General features: G+C 45.2%; 2 protein-coding genes across 2 annotated transcripts; one reads left to right on the top strand and one right to left on the bottom strand.

Annotated features, from left to right (window-relative positions):
* Positions 1 to 2,535: 2,535 nt before the first annotated feature.
* On the bottom strand, positions 2,536 to 7,504 carry ALG2 (ALG2 alpha-1,3/1,6-mannosyltransferase). The gene is made up of 2 exons (XM_036261364.1): positions 7,160 to 7,504; positions 2,536 to 4,227 (listed from the first exon to the last, which is right to left on the bottom strand). Exons 1-2 carry the CDS (start codon positions 7,502 to 7,504, stop codon positions 3,325 to 3,327), a joined length of 1,248 nt encoding a protein of 415 aa, XP_036117257.1. The 3' UTR covers positions 2,536 to 3,324.
* Positions 7,505 to 7,833: 329 nt separating this feature from the next.
* On the top strand, positions 7,834 to 17,367 carry SEC61B (SEC61 translocon subunit beta). Its single transcript, XM_036261422.1, has 4 exons — positions 7,834 to 7,971; positions 8,177 to 8,274; positions 13,744 to 13,845; positions 17,077 to 17,367. Exons 1-4 carry the CDS (start codon positions 7,969 to 7,971, stop codon positions 17,162 to 17,164), a joined length of 291 nt encoding a protein of 96 aa, XP_036117315.1. The 5' UTR covers positions 7,834 to 7,968; the 3' UTR covers positions 17,165 to 17,367.
* The last annotated feature ends 8,926 nt before the right edge of the window (positions 17,368 to 26,293 follow it).

Raw genomic sequence — 26,293 nt, 5'->3', positions numbered from 1 at the left:
GGTCTCGACTGCCCAAGTCTTGCTGTTTGGGCTGTGGCACTGCTTCTGATCAGCCTCTGCTGATCCTGCTGGGGATGGGTCTCAGCTGCCAATCTGTGCTGCTGCCTCGGGATGAATGTCCACTTCTGAGCCTCAGCTGCTGAGGCCTCCCAAGCCTCAGGTGCTGTTGGGGGTGGGGCTCCACTCCCACCCAGTCACTGCTGCTGTGGGGGAAGGTGCTGGGCTCCCAAGGTGGTGGTGCTACTGTTGCTTGGGTGTGTCTTGGCTCCTGAGCCTCAGCTGCTGCTGGGGGTGAGGCTCAACTCCTGTCCAGTCACTGTTGCTGTGGGGGAAGGTGCTGGGCTCCCACGCTGGCACTACTGCTGCTGGGGGTGGTGCTGGGCTCTGATCAGGTTGCTGCTATGGGGAACAGTGCTCGGCTCCTGCAGCAGGCACCTTGACAGTGCCGCTACTGTGCACTGGTCTGCGTTGACACAACGGGGTCCACTGGTCCGATGGTGCAAGGTTCACTGGTGGACTCAGGTCAGTTGGCCCTAGCCGCTCCTGCTGCCTACTCTCAGAGAAAACCAGGAATCTCCCAAAACAGTGGGGCCTTCCAGCTTCACAGGAAGTGCCCCAACAAGCCACTTACCGCAGTAGCTGGCTGCTCCCTGTCCACAGCACAGGAACCCTTTGCCCCACGTTTCTGCACTGCTCGAGGTTACTTGTCCACTCACACTCTCTCTCACACACTCACCCTCACTCCAGTCCTGCATGCCACCATCTTCTGCTATGCATCTCATATCATGATCAGCACACAGTAAATGCTAGAATTACTATTGGTAAGAGCATAGATAATTCACTTTGTTCTGTGCTTCCCTTTTCCCTAACTTCAGCTTAGTTTTGGAAGATGTAAATACTCCTATGGGCAAAGTTCCATTCTAGATCCAGGAGCCAGAGGTCAATGTATCAGAAGCTGGAAGCTCCTGGCAGGCACGGCTCTGCATCTTTCCCAAATGGATAGTCTTATTGTCACCTGTTAGGGCTTAAGACAATGAAGGGGAATTAAACTCAAGGCCTATGAGTCCATGTAGCCTGTTTTGGAAGAATGTGAAAAAAAAAGGTCTGCCCTGGCCGGTTTGGCTCAGCAGTTGGAGCGTCTGCCTGCGGTCCGGAGAGACCCTGGTTCGGTTCCCGCTAAGGGCATGTATCTCGGTTGCAGTTTGTCCCAGGCCCTGGTTGATCGTGCGGGTGGCAGCCACTCGATGTGTCCGTTTCACATCGATGTTTCCCTCTCTCTCCCTCCCACTCTATCTGTATAAAAAATGGAAAAATGTCCTCGGGTGAGGATAAAAAAAAAAAAAGAAAGGTCAAATAGGCAAACGTTTTAGTGCTTGGAATGTGTAAGTGCCAATCATGGATCAGAGCATGATCAGTTATGGATCAGAACTGTCTGTCTTAAACCCAGTGGTCAGAGCCACCAGACCTTTCTGAGATTGCAGTTCCCTGAGAAACATATGCACCATGCTACAGAAAGGGGATGACCTACTTTACTGGATGGTAAAATTTCACATTACCAAAGAAAAGGAAAAAAACAGAACTTTGCATTCCATACAAGACAATATACTGTATTTGACATTCATTTTAAAGAACTCCCTTTTGGTACTGTAATCCATCATAACCACCCCATGAGAAAAGTACAATAGTATAGTTGTCCCACTTCACAGGTGAAGAAGCTGAGGCACAGAGAAAAGTAATTTGCCCAAAGCTTTCAGGTCTGTGCTCTTAGAATGGATTAATATGGAGCCTTTGGCTAGTGATCTTGGCTATTTTTTTTTTCTTTCCATCCTCACCCGAGAACATTTTGCATTTATCTTCAGATAGAGCGGGAGGGAGAGAGGAAGAGAGAGAAACACTGATGTGAGAGAGACACATCGAGTGGTTTCCACCCACATGACCCTAACTGGGGCCAGGGACAACTGCAACCAAGGTATGTGCCCTCAGCAGGAACCAAACCCAGGACTTTCTGGTCCACGGGCTGACACTAACTGCTGAGCCAAACTGGCCAGGGCAATCTTGGCTATTATTATTATTATTATTTTTAAATGAATTTAGCTTTAAGGGATTGTTGAAAAGTGCTTTATTTGTACTTAGACCAACAGGTGAACAATGAACTATGAGTGGCCAGTGCCATAAAAGGGGTAGACTACATGGAAGAGGATGATTACTTGCACTCTGGGAGATAGGTGGAGGGTCAAGGAAAGCTCCACAGCAGTGGCTTGAAGAAAGCCTTGAAGGGTAAAAAACATTTGTGCCTTATAGTTAGTAGAATCTTACTAAATACAACACAGAAATGTTAACACAGCTGACGAATCAGAAGACATGAAGAAATGAACCCTAAGCCCTGGTGTGTTTGGCTCAGCAGTTAGAGTGTGGGCCTGCAAACCAGGGTCCCAGGTTCGGTTCCTGCTAAGGGCACGTACCTCGGTTGCAGTTTGTCCCCAGCCCAGTTGGGGTTGTGTGGGGGCAACTACTCATGTCTCTCTCACATCAATGTTTCTCTATCTCTCCCTCCCACTCTATCTGAAGATAAATGCAAAAATGTCCTCGGGTGAGGATAAAAAAAAAGAAATAAGATCTAAGCAATATAACACTACATGTGTGACAACATTCCTTCTTCGCTTCAACATCCAATTTACTCTTGGTTTCTGACTTCAGGCTTGACAGTCATATCTACGTATAGATCACAAAAGCCAAAATTTAATTTTATTGTCTTTTCCTATGGTAAACATCTTCTATTGACTTGTTTCAGTGTGAAAAAATACAATAAAATCATCTTTGTAAGAAACATACAGAGCATTCTTGCTATGGATCCGGACAAAGGTATGACTAACTATAACTTCCCAAAGGACAGGGACCACTTAGGTGCACTGATAGTGGGAACCAGAGTGACCATGTTCTCATTATGTTATGAAGCCAAATTCTTCAACTTTGACAATGATACACAAACTATCAAAACCAATTAAGACACAATATGACTCACAATTTATAGGCAGAGCAGTAATACTCTAGAGAAAATATAATTAACAAGTGGAATTACATTGTATCTTAATCAATACTGATAAGACTCAGACTTATTATAGCATAAAAGATTGTTTTTCTGAAAAAGTATTAAGGACGGTATGGTATATAGGAAGGTGGCTCAGATTCAAGATTCAAGTGTAATTTTTTTTTTTTTTAACTCTTCAGCACTAGATTCTAGGTTTCTTTTATGGTTTTAAACTGGGTCTACAATCTATAAAATGATATTAATGAATGTAGCATAAAGACCTTAAAAGAATCTGATTATACCAGCAGTTTGGTGACATGCTGGTAGAGCTGTTCTGTAAATGCTTCAGAGGAAAACTTTTCCTTCACCCTGGCTCTGCCAGCCAGTCCCATTGTGGCTTTTAAGGAAGGTTCATGGATGAACTTTTCAATTGCTTCTGAGAAGTGCACTGGGTCAGGCTCACACAGAAACCCTGTGACACTGTGGACAATGGACTCCAAGGGCCCTCCTGAGTTAACAGCAATGACCGGGCACTGCATGTACATGGCCTCCAAAGGGACAATGCCAAAGTGTTCATTGCTTGGTGTGTAAATCACACATGTGCAGCCATGGAGGAGTGAGATTTTCTGTTTGTCTGAGAAAGAGCGCAGGAAGGTCACAGACTGGTCAAGGTCAAACTGCTGGACCATTTTCTTTAATTCCTGGTAGTGTTCCACGTTCTCCAGGACTCTCTCGTCATAACCACCAGCCATGATCAGATGGACCTTGTCCCAGTCTTGGGATGTCAATCTTCCACGCAGCTTTACTAGGGCTTCTAGAGCCAAAGTCAGATTTTTCTTCCTTTCATATCTGTTGATGGAGAGGAACAGGAATTTTTTCCCCTTTGGGACTAGATCATCAAGCTTTTCAGGGATAGCTGAGTCAAAGCTGGTAACATTCAGAGATGGGTAGAGGATTCCGGGGTCTACATGAGACAGGGATGTAAATGTTTTCTTAAATATGGCAGCTGTGAACTGGCTGTTGACCAAGATGCAGTCAGCCATGCCTGTGGTGTATTCTTCTACCCAGTCAATAGGGGCCCTGTACAGACGTTTAAGAAAAGAATCCCTCTTGGTAAGAAGCAGATCTGGGAAGTGACAATAAAACAAGATCTTCTTACGCCGTCTGGCCAGCTTGAACACTGGGATACAGGCAGACACCTAATCAAAGCAAAAATCAATAACAGATAATGTGATCGGTCAGCTAAACTTTAACTGAATCAAAAGAACAGACACCCATCTTGCCTTCTGGTCTGTGGGTTCCTTGTGGGGAATGTTTCATTCTGCTTTGTGTTCCTACAAGTTCTCACCTAGTCCAATGCCTAGTGAATTAAAGGCTGGTAGACATTTTCTGGATGTGTGCTAAATATTTAAAGCTGCCAGTCCAGCCCTGGCCAGTTTGGTTCAGCGGTTAGAGCGTCGGCCTGCAGTCCTGAGAGACCTGGGTTCGGTTCCCGCTAAGGGCGCGTACCTCGGTTGCAGTTTGTCCCCGGCCCTGGTCGGTTGTGCGGGTGGCAGCCACTCGATGTGTTCCTTTCACATCGACGCTTCTCTCTCTCTCTGTTCCTCTCTCTCCCTCCCACTCTACCTGAACAAAAAATGGAAAAATGTCCTTGGGTGAGGATAAAAAAAAAAAAGCTGCCAGTCCAGTGTTTTCTCTAGAATAGCACTGTCCAATAGAAATGAAATTCTAGTAACCCCATTAAAAAAATTTAAGGGTTAAATTAATTTTAATATATTTTATTTATCTAAAATATTACTATTGAATAATTTAATCGCTAAAAAAGTTAAAATACTTGATACCTTTTTCAGCATTAAACCTGTAAAATCAGGTGTGTACTTTACACTTACAGCACATTTCAGTTTGATTAGCCACATTTCAAGTGCTCAATAGCCACCTGTAGTTAGTGGTGACCACACTGGACAAAGCAGCTCTACTGTATTTTTCCTCCTCAGAAACTGAATGAACTACAGTAGTTTAGAGTGCAGGCTCCAGAATCAAGATTGCCAGGGTTTGAATCTCAGTTCCACTGCTAGCTGTGTGACCATGATCAAGTAATCTACCTCTCTCTGGGCCCCAGTTTCCTCTTCTATAACATGGTGACAAAGTACCATGTAATGGTAGTACCAAAAACCACATATTTTCTTTTTGTGATTATTAAATGCAATGGGATATGTAAAACGTTTAAGAATTTAGCACATAAAATGTGCTCAATAAATATTAACCATAATCATTACTGAACATGAACTACATGCTGGCATTACTAAACTTTCCTGTTGGATAATCTTATAAATCACTTAATCTCCAGCTCACATAACACCAGAAAGTGAGCTTTCCAAAGCTACTTAGGTAGAAAGTAGAAGATAAATGGAACTTGAATCCAGGTGCCTACTTCCTAGCTCAGTTTTTTCTCTATCCGCTGCAGTCTCAGCTGCCTCATACTTATTAACTAGTTAGGCACGCAGGGAGTTTGGAAAAATGTCCACATTTCTCAAAAAGAAGTATCTTCCATGCAAGCAAAGATGATCAAAAGTAACTCAGGAGTCATAATTAAAGAAACACAAATACAAATGTGATGGCATTTCCCCCATCAGTGTGGCCAAGATTTAAAATGGTTGATAACATCCAATGTGTGGTGGAGCATGGAGCAAAATGCTCTTATCATACACGTGGGAGAGTAAAGTGAAACAACCTTGTTGGAAGGCAAATTTAACAATAGCTATCGACAATTAAAATTAACAACTCTTAGACCTACTACTTTTATTCTGGTAAGTTACCCAAAGGACATACTTGAGGAAGTACAAAGAGAAGGTCCAGCCGGACTGGTGTGGCTCAGTGGTTGAGCGTCAACCCATGCACCAAGAGGTCACAGTTCAATTCCCGATCAGGACACATGCCCAGGTTGTGGGCACTGTCCCCAGTAGGGGGCATGCAGGAGGCAGCCAATAGATGTTCTCTCTCATTGATGTTTCTCTCTCTCTCTCCTTCTCCCTTCCTCTCTCTAAAGTCAATAAAAAATTTTTTTTATTAAAAAAAAGTACAAGGTGGTTCATTGTAAACCTGATCTATTCATAAAAAAAAATGGTCACAATTTTAGTGACCTTTAAAAAATGATGTATAAATTATGGCACATTAAAACAAACAAAAAAGAGAGCAGATTTTCTAGCCACTACAAAGAATGAAGTGACTTTCTAATATTGATATATGAGGTGTCCCAAATAGAAATTTTGGGTGACAAAAAGCAAGTTGTCCGATAGTACCATAATTCTGATTATTACAAGTAAGATTCATCTATGAACAGACACACATGCTGGTATAGCCAGGCAATTTCTGTAAGGATACAGGAGAAACTGTTAACAGTGACTATCTTTAGGGAGAGGAACTAGAATAGGACTTTTATATTATACTCTTTATACTACTTGACTTTTTAGTCCTAGTAAATGTTACTTTTAAAAATAAAATAAAAAATTTTGAGGTTGGGGTGGGGGAAAGACAAGGAGTCTAGAATAGTTAGAGCCCAGACCCAGGTGGACATTCTTTATCAAGCAAAATAATTTGGTCTTTTCTACAAAGACTAATGGAGAGCCGTGTTCAAGTTTTAATGGGGACATGCCATGTGTAGCTTGGTGTTTTAATACATGACACTGCTGAGGAGTGGGGTGACCTGGATGCAAAGGCTATAGACAGTGTGATGCACATGACCTAGAAATAGTGTCAACAGAAATAATGCGGAGGAAAGACATGAGTTACTCAGAAGTAAAAGGTGACTGAAGGCTGACTTCTAATGCTTATGTCTTGGGGTGAGCCCCAAGGCCCACGTGTTTCAGAATCACCTGATGTGCCAGTGAAAAATGTAGATTTCAGCGCCCCATCTCAGGGGTCCTGGATGAAACTTCTTAGGGTGGGGCCCTGTAGTGCGCAACTTAAATGTGTTCACACTGAAGTTCGAGACCTACAGTCACTCCCAGCTCTGATCTCTCCAGATCAGTTCCAATCTTTCCCAACCGCAGACCGGGAGGGGTCATCAGAGGTCAAGCAGTGTGAACTTCAGTAAAAAAAAGGCGTGGCGAGGCCCCGGAGTGGTCACCTCACCTGGTCGCACACGACCACGTCGAACTCCTCGTCCCCGAGGAACAGCACGTAGAGAGCCAGGAAAATCATGCGCACGTAGGCACACACCGCGGCGCCGCGGCCGCCCCAACCCAGGCTGCGCGGCAGCCAGTCCCCCGCGCAGCGGATGGGCAGTTCGCGGCTTTCCGCGAAGCAGTGGCCCGGGTCGTAGTGTGCGGTCCAGATCTTCACGCTACAGCCACGCGCCTGCAGCGCCAGCGCCGCATCCAGCACCAGCCGCTCCGCGCCGCCTACGCCGAGGTCTGGGTGCAGGAACAGCACGGACGGGTTGGGGCCCAACTCATCCCGAGCCTGCTTCTCCGCCATGGCCCAGGCGTCGCGCCGGCGCCGCCCCGCGCCCTTAAGCACTTATGCGCATGCTCCTTCCGCCGCTCCCAGCTGGCGGGGCTGACCACGCCCCGCGGCGCGCGTGCGTAGCTTAGGCCACATCAGCACAAATCTGTGGACGCCTAGTAACTGCCCGAGAAAAATCTCTCCTCTGACCATGGCGATATCTTCCCCTTGGTAGGACCTGGACTCTGTGCAGGGCGCTGTGATATAAAGGAAGAAGACGGAAGATCTGTACTTCCCACACAGCAGCTGCCCAAGTCGCCTGTAGCAAAATTTCTACAAGGCATGTAGTAGGACGACCCAGGCGTCCTTGGAGCCAGAGACCCTGCCAGCAGTTCTGCGGGCGGGGCCTGAACAGTTCCTCCAGACACCACTCCTGGGAGTGCTGCACCGCTTCCCAGCTGTCTGCTCCGGTCCCTTGCCACCCTCCACTTTCCAGCATGGTATGGTGACCTCAGCCGTCCCTCTTACTCCCCGTCTCTCGCAGGCGCCCTGACTTCTGCCTTACGCCTTGCCCTGCTTGCTTGACTCCCTTGCTTTCCCCACCTTCCCGTGCAGGTGCCAGTCTTGGCTGTCAGGGCCTGGGGTCTGGGGTCCGGGGTCTGGCGGGTGGCTCTCACCCGTCTGCCTCCTTATCTTCCTCCACAGCCTGGTCCGACCCCCAGTGGCACTAACGTGGGCTCCTCGGGACGCTCTCCCAGTAAAGCAGTGGCCGCCCGGGCGGCGGGTTCCACGGTCCGGCAGAGGTAAGGATCCCTGCGACCCTCTTGGCTGTGGGCTGGGAGAGATGAGGCCCAAGAATCCGCTGGTCCTAGAAGGAGACCCCAGAGTACCGAAATTCACAAGACAGAGTGAGCCTCGGGTGACGTGGCCATGGGAGCCAAAGCCTTTTTGGCCTTTTGTGTCTAGGAAGGAAGGTAACGTTTTCTTCTCATTGCACAGTTTCGACGACCACTTAAAAATAGGAAAGTTAGTCCAGCTAGTGTGGCTCAGTGGATGAGCATCCACCCGCGCACTAAGAGGTTGCCAGTTGATTTCCGGTCAGGGCATGTTGTGGGCCCGATCCCCAGTGGGGGCATGCAAGAGGCAGCCAATTGATGCTCTCTCTCATTGATGTTTCTCTCTCTCTCTCCCGCTCCCTTCCTTTCCAAAATCAATAAAGAAAAATAAAAATAAAAAAATAGGAAAGTTAAATTGGAATAGGGTTAGAGACAACTTGAGAAAACTGTATCATTGAACTGGTGTCTCTGGACCTGAGCTTTGCACCCACATTTCTTTTTTTTTTTTTTTTTGGTACGTGCCTCTAGGGGGAACCCAATCCGGGACTCTCTGGTCCGAAGGGCGATGCTCCAAAATCGCTGAGCCAAACCGGCCAGGGCTGCACCCACATTTCTGCAGGTCCACACACACTCAATTTAAGACTTGTTGGACACAAAGCTCATCTCTGACTGTCCCCACCCCGCCCTCAGCTAATTTGTGTACTTCCATATGGTACTGCTCCACACTCGTTCACCCAGAGCCAAAACTTCAATGTCTTCTTGGATTTCTCTTATGCTCTATCTCTGTCCAGTCATTTGTCAGACTTTAAATTATACACAGAAACCTGTTTGCCATTTCTTTTCTGTCTCCATTTCTACTGCCCTAGTTAAGCCATCAACTTATCTCATCTAGATTTTTGCATTTTCTACATAACTTTTCTACTCTCCAGGCCATTTCCATTCCAGTCTATCCTGTGCTCTGGTTCTGTCACTCTTCTGCTTAGTTTCTTTTTGCTGAACTTAAAAAAAAGGAGGGGTAGCATGATTCTTGGTGATTTTTTTCAGCCTATCAGCCTTTCTTCTCTCTCCTTTGATTCAGCATTAATGAAGTTATTACTGTTCTCTGAACAGGCCCCCTCCCCCCCCCCATATCTATTTATTCTCTTAAGACTAAGCCCAGAGCTTATTTCCTGCTGAGGCCTTCCTCCAAAAGTAGCTTTCCCTTTTGCTCTCAAAGTATTTTGTTCATGTCAAGGTAATATCATTTGTTTCTGTATTAGACTTTGAAAGAAACTGCCTAAGTCCATCTCTGTTCTACTGTGAGACCTTATATAATAAATGATAAAGGAAGAAAGGAATCAAGCAACCCTGTTGTCTTGGGATTTTTGAAGGAACTAGTAGGGTTTTATCTAGAGAGGGTAAGACCTTGAAGGGATACATGAAAACTGTTCATAAGGATGTGAAGAGTGATGAGATTATTCTTGTTGGCTACAGTAGCTAAATATAAAACTCATAACTTGAATTGACATGAGACAGATTTTAGCTCGAAGGAAAGCAATTCTGATATAGTTGTGTGAAATGGTAAGACTGTCCTGAACCATTGAGATTTCCTTGTCACTGCGATGTTCAAGGGAAGGCTGGGATGGACCAGCTAGAAAGTATGTCAGACTGCTTGGGTTATACGGGTTTGGATCGCTGTCGCCTTTCCATGTTGTATTCAGAGATTCTTTGTGCTGGAATGGAAACATGTCCTGTAGGTATGGTTCCTTAGAAAGTGGATCTGGTTAATAAGAAATGATAGTACTGTGGCAGGGAACTTTGGCCATCTGAGAATTTTTAAAGAAAAAACACACAAAGTCACATGTTTATCATGTGTAAATAAGATAATGAAATAACATATTTATGTAATAAAAATGAAAAAACTGCTGCCAAGTGAAGTGGAGGAACTTAAACATTTGACAACAGGTGCAGCTTTTCAAGTTGTGGGTGTTGATGCCATTTAGAGTTCAGTATGGCTGGCGCTAGAGTAAGTAGACAGACCATGGTTGTACATACTGAGAGAGACTACAGTGTTTCCTTCCAGAGTTTTGGCACCCTTTAAGTGTTACTTAATGCGTGTGATGTAATAGGTGTTGGCTGGCTAAGACAATATCTTGCTTTGTAAGTCTATACGGAAAAGTTGAAGATAATGCTTTGGATTATGTGGTGTGCACATTTGCATTCTCTTTCCATGCTCAGTGAGGCAGTAGAGATAGTACCTTGGAGAAGAAACAAGGGATTTCGGGTCAGATCAGGGGTGGAGTCCTTGCTGTCTTTAGTAGAGTATAAAAGGAGATTGCTATGAGGATGAAAAGGAGCAATAATGCATTGTATACTATAAAGCTGTAAAATGCTCCAGTGTTCAAGCAGGGTTAATGGGAATCAGGGATATTAAGATGAAGGAATAGCCAGGGATATTAAGGTTGTCATCAAATAGTTATTGAGGGTACATGCCAGGCATTGTACCAGCTCTGAGGATATATCTGTGAACAAGATAATCAGGGTTTGGCCTTATGAACCTTATATTCCAGTATGGGAGACCATAAGCAAGGCAAATAAATAAATAAATAAATAATGTAATTTCAAGCAAGACAGGCTATGCAGAAAAGTAATGCTGGGTAGGGGATCGAGAGTGGTGGGTTAGGGTGTGGGTGGACAGCTGTTTTAGACAGGGTGGTCAGAGTACGTGACCTTTTAAGTGGAGACCTGACAGAAGCAAGGGAGGAAATCATGCGACGGTCCGGGGAGGAACAGCCCTTCCTAGACAGAAGGAACGGTTCAGTGTAAAGACTCTGAGGTGGGAATGAGGTTGACTTTGAGGAGCGGCCAGGAGGCCATCATGTTAGAACAAAGTACATAAAAAGTCAGTTGTGGAGCCCTGGCCAGTTTGGCTCAGCAGTTAGAGCATCAGCCTGTGGTCAGTCCAGAGAGACCCAGGTTCAGTTCCCGCTAAGGGCATGTACCTTGGTTGCAGTTTGTTCCCGGCCCTGGTTGCCTGGTTGGTCATGCAGGTGGCAGCCACTTGATGTGTCCCTTTCACGTCGATGTTTCTCTCTCTCTCTCTCTCTCTCCCCCCCCTCCCACTCTATCTGAACAAAATATGGAAAAATGTCCTCAGGTGAGGATTAAAAAAAAAAAGTCAGTTGTGGAAACCATCGTGTTAAGGTATAGGAAGAGGGAGGCAGTTACACAGTGGCCAGAGAAAAAGGGGTAAAATAGACCCCAAGTAGAGAGGCAAGTGGGCTCTATTATCCTCTGCCTACTTCCCAGTGGGGAGGCGATGGGAGGTATTTTGAATACTTTTGGTATTTCTAGGAGTCCCGACTTTTAAACTCTTTTGTGTTCCATGTGCCAGTCGATGTAAGAAATCTTACAAGAGGCCAGACTGCTTCTTTCGAACTCCTGCAATTCCAGGAGACTTTGAAGACAGGACCTAAAGTTGGGAGGTTGTGAGAATAGTGGGAAGCACATGGGTCCTAGTCCTGCCCCAGCCCATGATTTACTGTGTCCACACTGGGTTTACTGTCTAACTCAAGTTCCCTTTTATGAACAAGGAGGAAAATTTCAGGTGCCCACCCCACAGGTTAAAAGTATGTATCTGTGTGTGGAAGCTCTTCTAGGTATATGGATTACTCTGTAAATCCCTGTGCCATATGTTTGCTGTTTACAATCGGTTTTCCCATTCCAGCCCTGAAACAGTCATACAAATGGAGCTATACATTCCCAGGCCACCATAAAACCTATAATTAATGTGTCTGAAATATAATCTTTTTAGGACAGTAAACCGAAATCATTGTTTGACACTGACTACCCTCAAGGTTCTAGCACGAACACAGCTCTTCTGCTGGAACCCAGACTGGAACCAAGACTCCACGCTTTCAATCCGTGCAGCAGGGCATGCTCCCTGCTCTGGCATTGGAGTGTGGGGGACAGCATGGCAGGGCGAGGTGGGGCTAGGATCAGATTTGGGAGGGCAGTGAGAAGAGATGGCAGGGATAAAGTTTTCACTTCTGTTTTCTCCTAACCCACAGATAACTGGGATGGAATGTGAAGGGAGGGGGTACTGGAATTTGGTTAATGATGAGGGACAGTAATGGGACCGAGTTTCCCTCTTCTCTTCCTTTCCCCTTACCTAGGATTTCTTATGAACGGGCTGACGAAGGTTTCTTCCAGCTTCTCCTCTCACACGTACTACTCATGCCCAGGCTGTAGCGCTGCAGCGCTGGGTGAGATGAGAAGTGGGATTGGAGTAGTGCTTCACCGAAGAGTTGTTGTTGGGGGGCCGCCCCGTGACCGAGGAGGGGAGCCACAGGGCTCCCCAGGCCTGCTCCTGGCCGGTGGTGTAGGTGCTGTCCGGCTGCTTCTGTACGCCAGGGCCGAGGCCTCACACAGCCCAGCTCGCGAGCCTTGAGCTCCTTGTGAGGGCACATTTTCATATCCTGTCTCTCCGTCCAGGATTTAGGATATATCAAAATAGTGAAAACAGATTACAAAATAATTTCTTGTAAAATGTATGTTCCATTTTGGGACCTGGATTATAATTAAATCTTAATATTTTTGTCTCTTTAGTAGCAAATACAGTAATTTAAAAATATTTTTAAGTAATTTAAAAGTCAGATTACAGTTGACCCTTGAACAACATGGGGTTTAGGGGCACCTCCCCCTTCCCCTGTAGTAAAAAATCCACGTATACTTTTGATTCCTCAAAACCTTAACTACTAATAGACTACTGTTGGCCAGAAGCCTTATTGATAACATAAACATTTGATTAACACATTTTTTATGTTATATACGTTATACTGTATTCTTACAATAAAGTAAGCTAGAGAAAACAAAATGTTATTTAAAAAATCATAAAGAAGAGAAAATACATTTAATGGTATTGGGAAAAAAAGAACTTCGTGTAAGTGGACCAACCTACACAGTATAGTTCAAGCCCATGCTGTTCAGAGGTGCACTGTATATAGATTCCGGGCATTTTAAAGTAACGGTTTGTTACTTGACTTCACCGATACATGTGAGGAGAAATTGAAATACATTTTCCATATGAGGTGCCCATATGTTTGGGCAAGTGGATGGGCTCTGGAGTCAGAACTGGGCCCTCAGCCCAGCTTAGCTACCTGCTGCCTGTGTGGCTGTAGGTAGGCACTTTGCTTAATCTTTTCTGAGCCTCATTTTCTTCTTTTATAAAACAGAAATGGTAACGATTTTCCAGGGTTGTATGGGTTGCATCTGGCAGGTACTCAGTTCATGGTGGTTATCATGGCCAGTGGAGTGAAAACAAGAACTTGGGTGTCCTAACAAAAGGAAAAGTATTTACCTGTTTTGGTTCTTTAACAGTGCAATGGTGGCATATGTTATAATGCCATTAAAAGAGTTTCCCCAAAAGGCTGTTTGTAACATTTTTTCTCTTAACAGGAAAAATGCCAGTTGTGGAACAAGGAGCGCAGGCCGCACGACCTCAGCAGGCACTGGGGGGATGTGGCGGTTCTACACAGAAGATTCTCCTGGCCTCAAAGTGTAAGTCTGGGAGCAGACCGTGTGTTTCTGGCCAGTTCACAGAGCTGTTTGGCAGCACTCTCTCTGCCACCGTGGTGCTGGCTTTGATGAGATTTCCAGTACACATGGCGTCATTTGTGCCAGGCGGGCTGGGTTTGGTGTGTCCATGTATCAACCACTTAGTGTAGGGCCTGGAATGGTATCTCTTCGTGGGCTGAGTGAAAGCGAGGGAAGATCTTCATGTAGCTAGGCCCAAATAGATGATGGGAACAGAGAGAACTGGAGGGCAAACTGCTTAATCAGATGAAATTGCTCTTCATTTGGCATTCTTGTCCCACACTAAGGAAGAGGAGTAATCATTTGAATACAAGGTGGAAGCATAAGCTGATATGGAAGTTTCTGCATTAGACCGTGTTACAAAAGTTCTTTGGCCTTCTTGCCTTTTGTGGGTGGTGAGTAGACTTTGGGGTGAACATACCACTTCCCAAGTTTGTAGGCCTCAGAGTGCTCATAAAATGATGGGAAATAGGCATTTGGGGAACCCCTGTCCCCATGTCTTGCTCACCTCATTCTCCAGGGTTTCTGGTACTGTGTGGCAGACCAAATCTCACAGGTTTCTGATCAAGTCGGCTCTAGGACGCTACTGTTTACGGCTGGTTCCTGATTCGACCCAGAAATTGGATAAGGAATTGGAATAATGACAACTCTTACTCGCATAGCCCTGCAGGTTCAGAAGCTCAGGTTTAGAGAGGAAAAGCTCATTTCTAGCGAGAGCTGGGGCCAGAGCTTCTGACTGTCCAGTCCTGTGCTCCATCTGTCTGTCTGGTAGAAAAGAGACAAAATTAGATTTATTTGGATTAGTTTAATTGACCAATAGCTTGGCTTGGATCACAAATTTAAAGACTTGTATGGTAAGGTGAGAATGTATTCAGTAATTCATTCTTGGGGTCAGGATATATGCGTTGGCAGCATTTAGACAACCTTCGGGTCTTCATTAAAGCTAATTTTTCTGAGTATTTCAGAGAGATTTTAAAGTGCCTTGCTCTTTAGGGTATCCAGGGGACTCCTTTTAAACCTTTCTTAAGAAGGTGGTAAAAGCTGTTCTCCTGTGGGGGTCTGGCTTGTGCTGGCTCTGGGCTTTCTGCTGGTGTGCAGCCAGGCTTGCGTGTTGCCACTGCTTGAGGACTCCCAGGAATTGCTACAAACAGTTCCTCAGAGTGTCGTAAAGCTAAAGCTCAGTCTCATGACACTGGAGAGATGGTAAAAGGACACAGTTGGGAATTTGTATCCACAAATCCACATCTTGGAGCAGTCAAGTAACATCTTAGAGTTTGTTGTTGGCTCTTATAGGAGTTTAGAATTTTTTTCAGGTTGATAGTGGTATCATTTTCTGTGAGCTTATTAGTAAGCTTGCATTGGTTGTTTATTTAATACCTCAGTAACTATGAGAGAGGTAGTATGATCATCTTTACAGATGATGAAACTGAGGCTTGGAGAAGGTAAGTAATAAGGCCGCAGTCACAGCTCATAAATGATGGAGTTGGTTTGCAAACTCTGGCACTTGGACTCTGAGAGCTCCATTTTCAGCTTTATGCTCTGTGGCTGATGTTACTATAACATTGCTTTAAAGCAGGGGCTTTGATTGAGTGCAACATGATAAAAGTCTCTTCCCATGTATTTTTTTTTTTTTCTCCCTTACCCGAGGACATGTTTGCATTTATCTTCAGATAGAGTGGGAGGGAGAAAGGGAGAAAGAGAGAGAGAAACATTGATGTGAGAGAGACACATCAAGTGGTTTCCACCCACACGACCCCAGTGGGACAGGGGCAAACTGCAACCGAGGTACGTGCCCTTAGCGGGAACCGAACCTGGGACTCTCTGGTCCATGGGCCGGTGCTCTAACCACTGAGCACCGGCCAGGGCTCTTCCCATGTATTTTTAAATTTGTTTACTCCTGTAATTGTACAAATTTTGGAAGAACAAAATAGTATAGCAAGAACATTGGTCTCTGTGCATTGTCCACTAGTGGACTCTGTTACTCTACTGTGCCACTGGGTTACTCCACTGCCTTAATCACAAAGATTTCTGGGGTCTATTCCACTGTGGACTCCCTAGTTGTATCTGGGAGGTGAAGTGACATCTTGAATTCTTCAAAACTGGTGTTGACAGGAAGAGTCAAAAGGGCAGGGCCCATAACATTTCACTAAAGTCAATGATTTAAAGAAGGGCTGATAGGTAAAATCTATTTCCTTCCTACAGTAAACTCGTAAGTATGAATCAGACTTAACACATGTTGCCTAGAATGTTTTGTCCTTGAAGATGGGAATCTTGAAGCAGTAAAATGAGCAGTATGTGTGAAACCAGAACCCCTGAGTTCAGATCTCTCCTTTCATCTGGCTGTGTTCTTAGGCAAGTAATGATCTCTGGCCTCAGTTTTACTTATCTATAAAATGAAATATTTGTTTTGTTTATGTCACAAGTTTGTTAATCAGTGGGATCATATATTTGAAAACACTTTGTAACTTAAGATTTTCATCTTTGTAGGCCTAGTATATTGTAGTTAGACAATGAAGGTTGGCTTTGAATAAGTCTTACTTTGAAATAGTAGTTTTATATTGGATCATTTGCACTGAAGGACTTTGGGGAAGTTTTTCTTTTTATTATGGAAAATACTGAATACATGAAATTAGAGAGACTAGTGTCTTCAAGATATCAGATCATTTTATTTGTATAATTTTAGTATGTTTTACTTAAAGATAAGGACTCCTCCTATCTAAATAACCACAATGCTGACTCCATACCTTCAAAATATCCACAATAATGATTCTGGGGGGAAAAATACATTTTTTTTTAAGTCCTCACCCAAGGATATTTTTTCCATTGATTTTTAGAGAGAATGGAAAGGAGGGAGGGAAGGAGAAGGAGCAGAGAGAGAAACACCAATGTGAGAGAGAGATAATGATTGGTTGCCTCCTGCATGCACCCCAACCAGGGACAGGGATTGAACCTTCAACTCAGTTATGTGCCCTTGACTGGGAATCGAACCCACGACTCTTTGGTCTGCAGGCTGACACTCTAACCACTGAGACACTGGCCAGGGCCTGGGAATATTTTTAAATGGTGCAAATAATATTCTTGGATGAATCTTAGGTGGTCTTCTCCCCATCTCCCCCTGACAGGCAATCTTTAGTATTAGAAATATAGTAATGTATTATTACTAAAAGTAAGCATGCCTTTTCTTCTTCTTTTCAGTGGCCCTGTTCCAGTGTTGGTTATGAGTCTGCTGTTCATCGCTTCTGTATTTATGTTGCACATTTGGGGCAAGTACACTCGTTCATAGATTTGGCTACGTCCATCTGTCTGTCATCTGAAGAAGGAATAAAAAAAACAACCCAGTATATCTTGGACCAAAAGCATAGTGATTGTCTGTTCATGAGAAAGAAATTTTCTGTAAGCTTACTGTTTTACAGGGAACTTAATGAGAACTGATTTTAAGGAATCAATTTTTTTCTATGGCTAATAAACTTTTTAATTCATTTATACCAAGTCTGATTAATTCATTTATACCAAGTTTGATACCTGTTAATCTCTCTGCCTTTTGATTACAAGTAAATATGTAGAAAATATGTCTTATGGAGCTTGTTTTCTTTGTTGGATTGACAGTTCCTTATATGAACATGTAATCATTCAAATCCAAGGTCCTGTAATTGGCCTTGGCTTGTTTTCTTCTAGGTATTCTTCCTGGTGGTTGGCATTTGGGTGTTCTGTGGTTTTCAAGGAATGTGCCTATGGCTCCATGAGGCAGATCTGTATTCAAAGACAGCTGGTACCCAGGGGAATAGTCACAGAAGTCATGAATTAGAAATCTTGGATGAAATGTTTGCTTGTTCCGTTCTTTGTCTCTAAAACCACAGATGATATTTTTGCCTCTTCTGTCTCCCATCTCTTAATTCTGTGAGTGTAGACCAGGGATTTCTATCTATTTATCACTTGTTGCTAAACCTATTTTGAAGAATACATTTGATAAGTTGGATTTTTCAAATAAAATTTTGTTTTCATTTTGAAAATTAAGGACTTTTTAATCCGAGCGAGGTATCAGCATTTCCAAACTGAGTCGATATACTTCCAAACAAAAAATAAAAAATGTTGAGGTTTCACTTAGCTTATGCTGCCATTCTGGGCATAAGCATTCAGTCTCTGGTAGACCCTAGGAAACACCAAGAATAACCTAAAGGTGCATAGTTCAGGTGTCTGGGACTCTACGCCAGATTTTCTAAGGAGTAAGGTCCATGGGAAATCCCCTTAGTTGTCCAGCAGAATCACAACATGATAAAGAGGTGTATTAGTTAAAAAACAAATAATTTTAACAACAAAGCTTAAAAAGAATTTCTAGAACAGGTAAGCAGTTTTGTAAGTGTTTATTTTAAAGTCTTGGCTGTAAAGTAAATTTAAGTCCAGAGTGCCAATTTAAATGATGGAAGTATGTATCTTTAAAAAAGATTTCTTAGGGCCATATATGGGTGAGCATGCTCTTGTAAGTCCTAACAAATGGGAAATTGTTGGGAGACCTGATGAAAATAGATTCCCTTGGGTTCCGGGAATTGCTCATTGCATGAAATAGATAGCTTCATTTAGCAATTTCGTAGAGAATGTCTCAGTTTCATTTGGAAGAACTTAAAGATGATAGTATCTGTAATGGATTTTATTTTCTGATATTCAGGTTGGTGGTATCAGTAACAGCTAAAAGTCACACTTTCAATTTGGAAAAGAAATCTGTCCCTCTGTCCAGAAGGGTCTGTTTTCCTCTAGGGGAGCTGTTGAAGCCACTTGGGGGAGCTGTTGTGTTGTCAGGGGTGCATTCTCTCTGCACAGTGCCCTGTCTGCGTAGCAGTGGTCTCTAGTGGACTGATAGTGGAAAGTCACTGAATTTTCTGAGCTAGTGATTTATAAGAAAATGCTATTTTGGCAGAGCAAGGAGATGCTTCATTCAGCAGAAGGAAAATGGGGGGTTGGACATACAGATGTACAACATCTATTATGTAGCTCCTTCTGGCTCTGATGATGCAATGCTAATACAGTCTTAGTGTTCAAGCTGTTCCTTTTTATTTTTTCAATTTTTAAAAATGGTAAAATACACATAACAAAATGTACCATCTTAACCCTTTTGAAGTGTTCACAGCAGTGGTATTAAGTACATTCATATTGTTGTTCAACCATCACCACTGCCCATTTCCAGTGCCCTTTTTATCTTATAAAACAGAAACTAAGGCCACCAAATAATAACCTCCTCCTTCCCCTCAGCCCCTAGCACTACCATTCTGATTTGTGTCTCTATAAATTTGATGCTAAGTACTTAGTATAAGTGGGATCATAAGTATTTGTCCTTCTGTGACTGACTGACTCCACTCAGCATAATGTCCTCAAGGTTCATGTAGCATGTGTCAGAATGTCCTTCCTTTCTGAGGCTGAATAATATTCCATTGTAGGCATATACTGTATTTTGTGTCGCTTTCTTTTTTAATAGAGATTCCTAGACTGTTGTTTCTGGAGCCATTTATATTAATTCTGAAAGCCTAACAAATTAGATCTTCACCTTCATTAAGGCTCTCTTACTTAGCCCAAAGAATCCTCGAGCTCCTTTGACTGGGCTATAACTCTAGCCACCTCTGAGCGATGGACACAGGCCAGCACATGCTGAGCAGAAGCTCTAATTGGTTAAAACTGGGAAAATGAGTCACATGATAATGCAACTTGGGTTGAGCCTTTTAAGTCATCGGGGAACAACCAACAAAAGGAAAGGGCGAACCCCTGAGACTGCTGGGGGATGGAAAGACCAGGATCTCTGGGCACAATAGTGCCCTGAACACAGGCGAGATCTGTTCTGGGAGAGGCGCAACACGTCATAGCTTCTTTTCACACCTGTCCTAGTATAGACGCATTTTTTTTTCAGGTGCTAATGTCCAGAATGGAAAAGACATTTTGAAATCATGCAGTGTTGGCATCAAGTGAAAATGGATGACAAGGCCTACAAAGCTGGCTCCATTCAACAGAAAAGACAGTATCTGGAGCTCCCGTGTGCATGGTGCCAAGCTCTTGATTCCCTTACAGCTGCCCTTGGGGAGCCTCAGATGCTGCAGGGAGAGAGAGGCCAGGGCCAAGTGTGTGAGACTCTTCCCGTGCACTACTGGGACTTCCAAACGTGCCTCACTTACTACTTGTCTTCCGGGGGCAGTGTGCCTGACCTGGGTTCAACCACTGGCCATGCAGTTTACCAGTTGTGAGAACGTGGGAGACAGTTTCTCTGGGTCTCATTTCTCTGATGTGTAAATGACTGTGAGTATGGTAATTCCCACCCAACAGGAGTACTAGATGAGAAGAGTGATCCAACAGGATTTTGCTAATTAGCTAACAGCAAGTGCTATTCTCAATAATTTTAGAGATGTAGGTTTCTTATTCAATCAACAACCTAATTAAGAATTTACTCTGCCCCAATTTATACAAGAGGAAACTGAAGCTTAAACCACTTAGCTTGTAAGTGAAGGAGCTGGGATTTAACTCCAGGTCTCTGACTTGCTAGAGTCACATGGATGGATTCCTGAGTATCTGGTGTAAGGGCAAGGGAAGGGTGTTCCAATAGAGGTTCCGCAATAGAGCTTTAAAAATAACGCAGTTCCAAGAAAGTGCCGCTCAGTCATTTGGTGTACTTCAGGCATTACACAGCTAGCTTGAGGACAGGAGCTGCAGAAGGAATTGGTTTCTTCATTTCAGTCCTGAGCTGTGTTCATTGGATCGGTCTCCTGTGGTAGAGAAATCACAATGTCTATTCACTCAACAAACATGTACCGATCCCAGTGTGCCTGGCCCTTCTACTGACCTGGCGTGATCTCTTACAGCTTAAAAGGGCTGGGCATTTGGATGCTAGGATCCCAGTCCTACCTGGGACTACATGTTCTAAATAGCTGTGTGATTATGGAGAAACCAGACAGGAAACCCTCTCCAGGCCCCCTCAACTAGTAGTAAAATCGATAGTAGGGACCACAGTTGAAGAACTGGTATGCTCATGGTGTGTGGGCAGTGGCGCCAGGGCTTGCAAAGCTGGTACCACCCCCCGGAAGTCCATACTTGTGTGATCACTTGTCTGACAGGAAAGCCAGCGAACCCTGGGGTGCCTCAGCTGGAGAGACTGAGAGTCACTGTGTCCCCCCCTTATATAAAGAGCAGACGGGGCCCAGAGAGAGAAGGGACTTGCCCAAGATGGTCTTCTCAGAGGAAAGGCCAGAACCAGGCTTCCTGTTTCCAGGCCAGGGCTGCTTTCCAGAACTGCGCTGTGAACCCTACTTGGGCCTGTGCGTAAAGCAGCCCACCCACCTCTCTAGAAGCAGGGTTCTGGAGTCAGAAAAACTGGGTGGTGGGCTTTGATTAGTGGGCAGAGTTCATCAAAGGAGGGAGTGAAGGCAGCAAGGTTAGCTAGTGAAAATACAATGAATTATGATGGTAAACCTAGGAGATGGTCAACAGGTTCATGAGACTTAATAATGGAGAGGCAAACAGGGAAGAGCAGCCAGCAGAACTGCACTGTTTTGCATTCTTGTGACCACAAATGGTAGGTGAGCCAAGAACACAGTGAGATTGACCAAGTAGGGTTAAGGTAAAGGCTAAACTGTTTAAATACTTTTCCTGGTCACTCTGGCAACTAGGTCTGCTTGTCATGCTAAAGACATTAAAACAAGATCAAACATGCAAATTAACTAAATAGGAATCAAAGGTGGAGTCATACATAGCTGAGTCATACATAGCTGAGTCATACACAGCTTAATTTGGGGGAATGATCTAAAAATTCGTACTCAGAATGCAAATGAAGACATAAGGGGAAGATTTTGAATTACACATAAAAGGGTTAAGTCGGTCCTGCAGACTTGCTTTCCCTCCCATTGACTGTCATGGGCAACAGAGACAGTAAATCCCGTGGTTGGGTGGTCCCTGTTGTCTCACCTGTTCTACTCAGTAACGTGGTTTCTGGAAGAAGGCAAACTGTTCTCCTAGGACCCAATCTAGTTTGGTTTGGGTTGTGGAAGTTTAATCATTGGTTCTCAGACTTTGGTCTGCATCACTGAAGAGACTGTGCCTCTCACATTTGGCCAGCACCGGACTGGAGTCCCGGCTCTAAATCAGCAGTCATGATGCGGGGCTGGGCTTGCTGGGCCTGTAGTGTATTGCAGGCCCATCCCCTGTACACATGTGTTCATTTTGTCCACCTTACTCTTTTTTGGAGCTTTCACCATGATGCTGCTTGTTTGCAGTCTCTTGACGGTGTCTGGGAAATGCACCTGCCTTCTGTGATTTTGCATTTTGTGTATTCATAACCTGGTGGTAAGCTTGGTCAGCTAGCTGTGCAGCTGGAAGGCCCTGAGAGGCTGCAGAGCCCAGATTCTCCCTTCCTTTCTCTCCCTTTGACTCAGCAGCGCCTCTTCTTATACAGGACGTGCTGCCTGAATGAACAGAACGGACTCTTGTCCGACTTCCTTTTATAGCAGGCTTACTGCACTGAGACCTTCGGTCGGCTCCAGGAGGCAGTGAGAAATGAAAGATGCAGTATGCAATGATTGTGCCGGGCAAGGATTTCCTTACTAGGTAGACTGGTGTGGCATTCCCCACATCCACCCCAAAGATGTAAAAGGCAGGGAGCCTCTGCTCCTCTGCCTGGCAGATGCCTCACTGCAGAAGACCTGCTGAATCTACCAGACTGGGGCACAGCTCGATGAGACACCAGGGGTGGTAGCGGAGCCATGCGCATCTGTATTAATTCCATGTACATCTTTTGCACAGCTTGTTGGTGGATTTAGTAGTAAACCACAGTTTAAACAACCTTAGGTGAAGCTGGTACAGGCTTAGTGGTCTGACGTGGCTCACTGCTCTTCCTCTTTCTTTTCCTCCTTCCCTTTCTCTTCTTTCTTCTTGCTCCTCTTCCTCCCAACCCTCCTCTCCTCCCACCTTCCCATTACTTCTTCTGTTCTGTACAACTCAAATATTCCCGGGCTATCGTGTGTGCAAATAGAGCATGCAAATAAACACAACCCTCCATTAAAAGTAATTCTAATTTTCAGATATATTTTTCCAAGTTGTTGTGGGTTGAATTGTGTCCCGCCCCCCAATTCATATGTTGAAGTCCTAACTCCCAGTACCTCAGAATGTGACCTTATTTGAAGATAAGGTCTTTATAGAGGTGAGCAAGTTACATTGACTGAGGTCATTAGCATGTTCCTCATCTGACAGGACTTACGTTCTTATGAGAAAGGGAAATTTGGGCACAGCACCATGTAAACTTGAAGACGTGCATTTGCAAAACCAGGAGAGCGGCCTGGAGCAGCTCTTTTCCTCACAGCTCTCCAAGGCACCGCACCTGCAGCACCTCGACTTTGGACTTCCCGCCTCCAGAACTGTGAGACAAAGCATTTCTGTTGGTGAAGCCACCCAGTCTGTGGTTCTTGGTCAGGGCAGCCCTAGCCAGCCAGTATGCAAATATACTAAAGGTGAAGGCAGTCCACAACCATCAGCAATGCTTCTAGAAATCCCCCTTTCTGTCTTCCTAGTTCGTTCATATTTGCATAGCTCTGCAACTTCTTGACCTCTAAACTCCAAACCCGTTTCCCACTACTAGCCTGAATGGTTTTTATTCTTTTATCGCCTCCCCCTGGGGAGCGAGAAATCAGCAAACTCTGATTCATTGCTCTGGTATCTTAATGATGAGAAAGATGGTGCCCCAGGTATGAAACACAAGCATTTTGGGTGACTAAAAGTGGATACCCCCATTGTGACTAAAACACTGGCCTCTGTTTCTGTATGAGGATTAGATTGTTTAGTCTGGAGACTTGTTTATCTCATGGTGAACTGATAAAAACCCAGTGTTTTGACTGAAGAGACCAAGAAGAAGACCTTGGTTGGTGGTGAAATCTTGGCAGGGAATTTGGTAGTGACCAGAGTTTGTTTAGCTTGGCCCAGCAAAGGCCTGGCACAGCCAGCTGGGATCTGATGGTCTACACAGCCACTTGGGGTCCAGATTCCAATGATCACTTCTGCATATTATCCTTGCATTCCTAGAATGAACTCCACTTGGTCATTTGTGATGAAAAGCGAGACGCTGCTATTTTTAGAAAGGTCTGTTTGCAAGGTTGGCCGTTGGCTGGTGGTCTGGAGACTTGGCATTCGAACTGTTACCTACCTGATAAGACTGTTAGAAAATGTGATTTATTCTATGCACCAGCTTTCTTTCCAAAAGTCAGGAATTTTGATAGTTGCCAGGCAGAAGATGCCTATGCAGCCACCACCAATGAACTCCTTGGGTACTGAGTCTGTGAGGGGCTTCCTGGGCAGGAGCACTGCACACTCACTGCATCTTCGCTGCTAGAGGGGGGAACGTGCTTGATGTGTTCCTCAGGAGGAAAGAACATGGCCTTTCTCCAGGCTACACCTGGGTCTGCTCCCCCACGAGCTATTGTGTATTCTTTCACTGTAATAAACTTTCACTGTGCGTACAACTCTATGCTGAATTCCCTAAGTCATCTTAGAAAATCACTGAACATGTGGCTAGTCTTGTGGACCCTGAAATAGTCACAAGGTATTATTTTTAAGGTACTGTTACATTGTGTTGGCTAACATTTTATCAACATGCTTCAGTTTGACTCCCATTTACTTCAGGTACACTGTTCTGGATATCTTGGCATAGAGCAAGTTCTTTAACCTTTTGAGGTACCCCCGACAAGTCATTTCACAGGTGGGAGCACTGAGCCCACAGAGATGGCGTGACTCACCCAAAGCCACGGAGCTGCTGGGGACGGCAGGGCGGGGAGCCACAGCATCTGCCTCCGCGCCAGGGGGCTGTCCTGGGCCGGGCACTATGAGTACGAAAACCCGATGGTCCGGGACAAACCGGGACACTTGGTCACTCTACTTCACGTCCACGGCTTTTTTTTCTTATCCTCACCCGAGGACATTTTTTCGTTTTTTGTTCAGATAGAGCGGGAGGGAGAGAGAGGGAGAGAGAGAGAGAGAGAGAGAAACATCAAGGTGAAAGGGACACATCGAGTGGCTGCCACCCGCACGACCACCCAGGGCCGGGGACAAACTGCAACCGAGGTACGTGCCCTTATTGGTAACCGAACCCGGGTCTCTCTGGACCGCAGGCCGATGCTCTAACCGCTGAGTCAAACAGGCCAGGGCACGGCTTTTTTAAATACTTCATCTGACTGGATACTTATATACATATATATTTTTCTACTTATTATCAAATAGAGTAGGAGAGAGGGAGACAGAGACACAGAGAGAAACATTGATGTGATAGAGCCACACAGACCGGCTGCCTCCCCCACGACCCCACCAGGGCCGGGGATGAACCGCCACCGAGGCACGTGGCCCTGCCCGGATCGCCCAGTGACTCATCGGTGTGCGGACTAAGCCGCACTGGCCAGGGCTGGGAACTTCTATTTTCCTGAAGGAGAGCTTGTCCTCATTAGGAGTTGGGCATATTCGGACCCGAGGTGGAAGAGCCCAGGCACCTGGTCTGGAGGAGAACAGCTTCCAAACGCCTTCCTGGTGCGGCACAGCCCCTGGGCCCGCGCGTGCTGCCCCTCCCCGCCCCCCGCCCCGCCTCCCCCAGCCCTGCTCACCGCGTTTTTCAGCATTACTGGTTTAATTTCCTTTACCATCCCCTTTGCAAAAACTTCTTTCCTGATTTAATTACTATTTCTCTTAATTCAATTTCATTCTCTTGATTGTCGTTAAACTCCTCAAGTTGTTTCTCCAAAGAATTTAACGGCTAGGCCCTGTGCTTAGAGATTAATTGTCGTCATTTTGCCTTCAAACACAGGTACTTTTCTTCCTTCTCTTTAATTATCTCTGGAAGAAAAGAAAGTAACCATCCTTCTTCCCAGGGCCTCTCTGAGAACGAACACTGCTGGGGGCTGCCTATTGAGAGCGAGAGAGAAAGCCAGGTCTCAGATTTGTCTTCCGCCGTCTGCTGACTTCTGTGGGTCTGGGAGCAGCCAGGAAACCCCGGCTCCGCAGGGGGCTCAGGCCATGAACAGGTGGGGGCTCCAGGGCCAGCAGACCAGGCAGGAGAGATGGTGTTCTCAGCCAGGAGGCATTTGGGGTGCAGGGGAGGGGAACTGGGGCTGACTCTGGCCTCAGGCATCCCACCCCACCAAGGTCTCAGAGGAACTATGGTGTTGCCCAAAGGAACAGAAACGCTTCGGGCTAGAATTTCCCTTCCCGGACTGTCCATTTTAGGAAACCGAAGCTTCAGTGTCCCACCCTCTCACTGTCCTTGTCCAGTTCACAATGCATCCCCTTGACCTTTAAGAGACGGCTTCCTGCCCCCACCCCAAGTCTCACACTCTGCTTTCCCCATCTCTTTACCCCCGAGCTTCTGTCTTTGTACGCAAACCTGGAGAAGTGAATGGTTGCCAGAGGAGGA

This window comes from Molossus molossus, unplaced genomic scaffold, assembly GCF_014108415.1.
Source record: "Molossus molossus isolate mMolMol1 unplaced genomic scaffold, mMolMol1.p scaffold_m16_p_14, whole genome shotgun sequence".
In the NCBI taxonomy this organism is placed as follows: domain Eukaryota; kingdom Metazoa; phylum Chordata; class Mammalia; order Chiroptera; family Molossidae; genus Molossus; species Molossus molossus.
The sequence above is the reverse complement of the archived record's forward strand: the minus strand, read 5'-3'. Positions and strand labels throughout refer to the sequence as shown.

Coding starts and splice junctions, on each gene's coding strand:
- ALG2 (XM_036261364.1), bottom strand. CDS start 7,504: ATGGCGGAGAAGCAGGCTCGGGATGAGTTGGGCCCCAACCCGTCCGTG. Junction 4,228..7,159: donor ACGTGGTCGTGTGCGACCAG/GTGAGGTGACCA, acceptor TGCTTTGATTAG/GTGTCTGCCTGTATCCCAGT.
- SEC61B (XM_036261422.1), top strand. Junction 8,275..13,743: donor GGTTCCACGGTCCGGCAGAG/GTAAGGATCCCT, acceptor TTCTCTTAACAG/GAAAAATGCCAGTTGTGGAA. Junction 13,846..17,076: donor GATTCTCCTGGCCTCAAAGT/GTAAGTCTGGGA, acceptor TCTTCTTTTCAG/TGGCCCTGTTCCAGTGTTGG.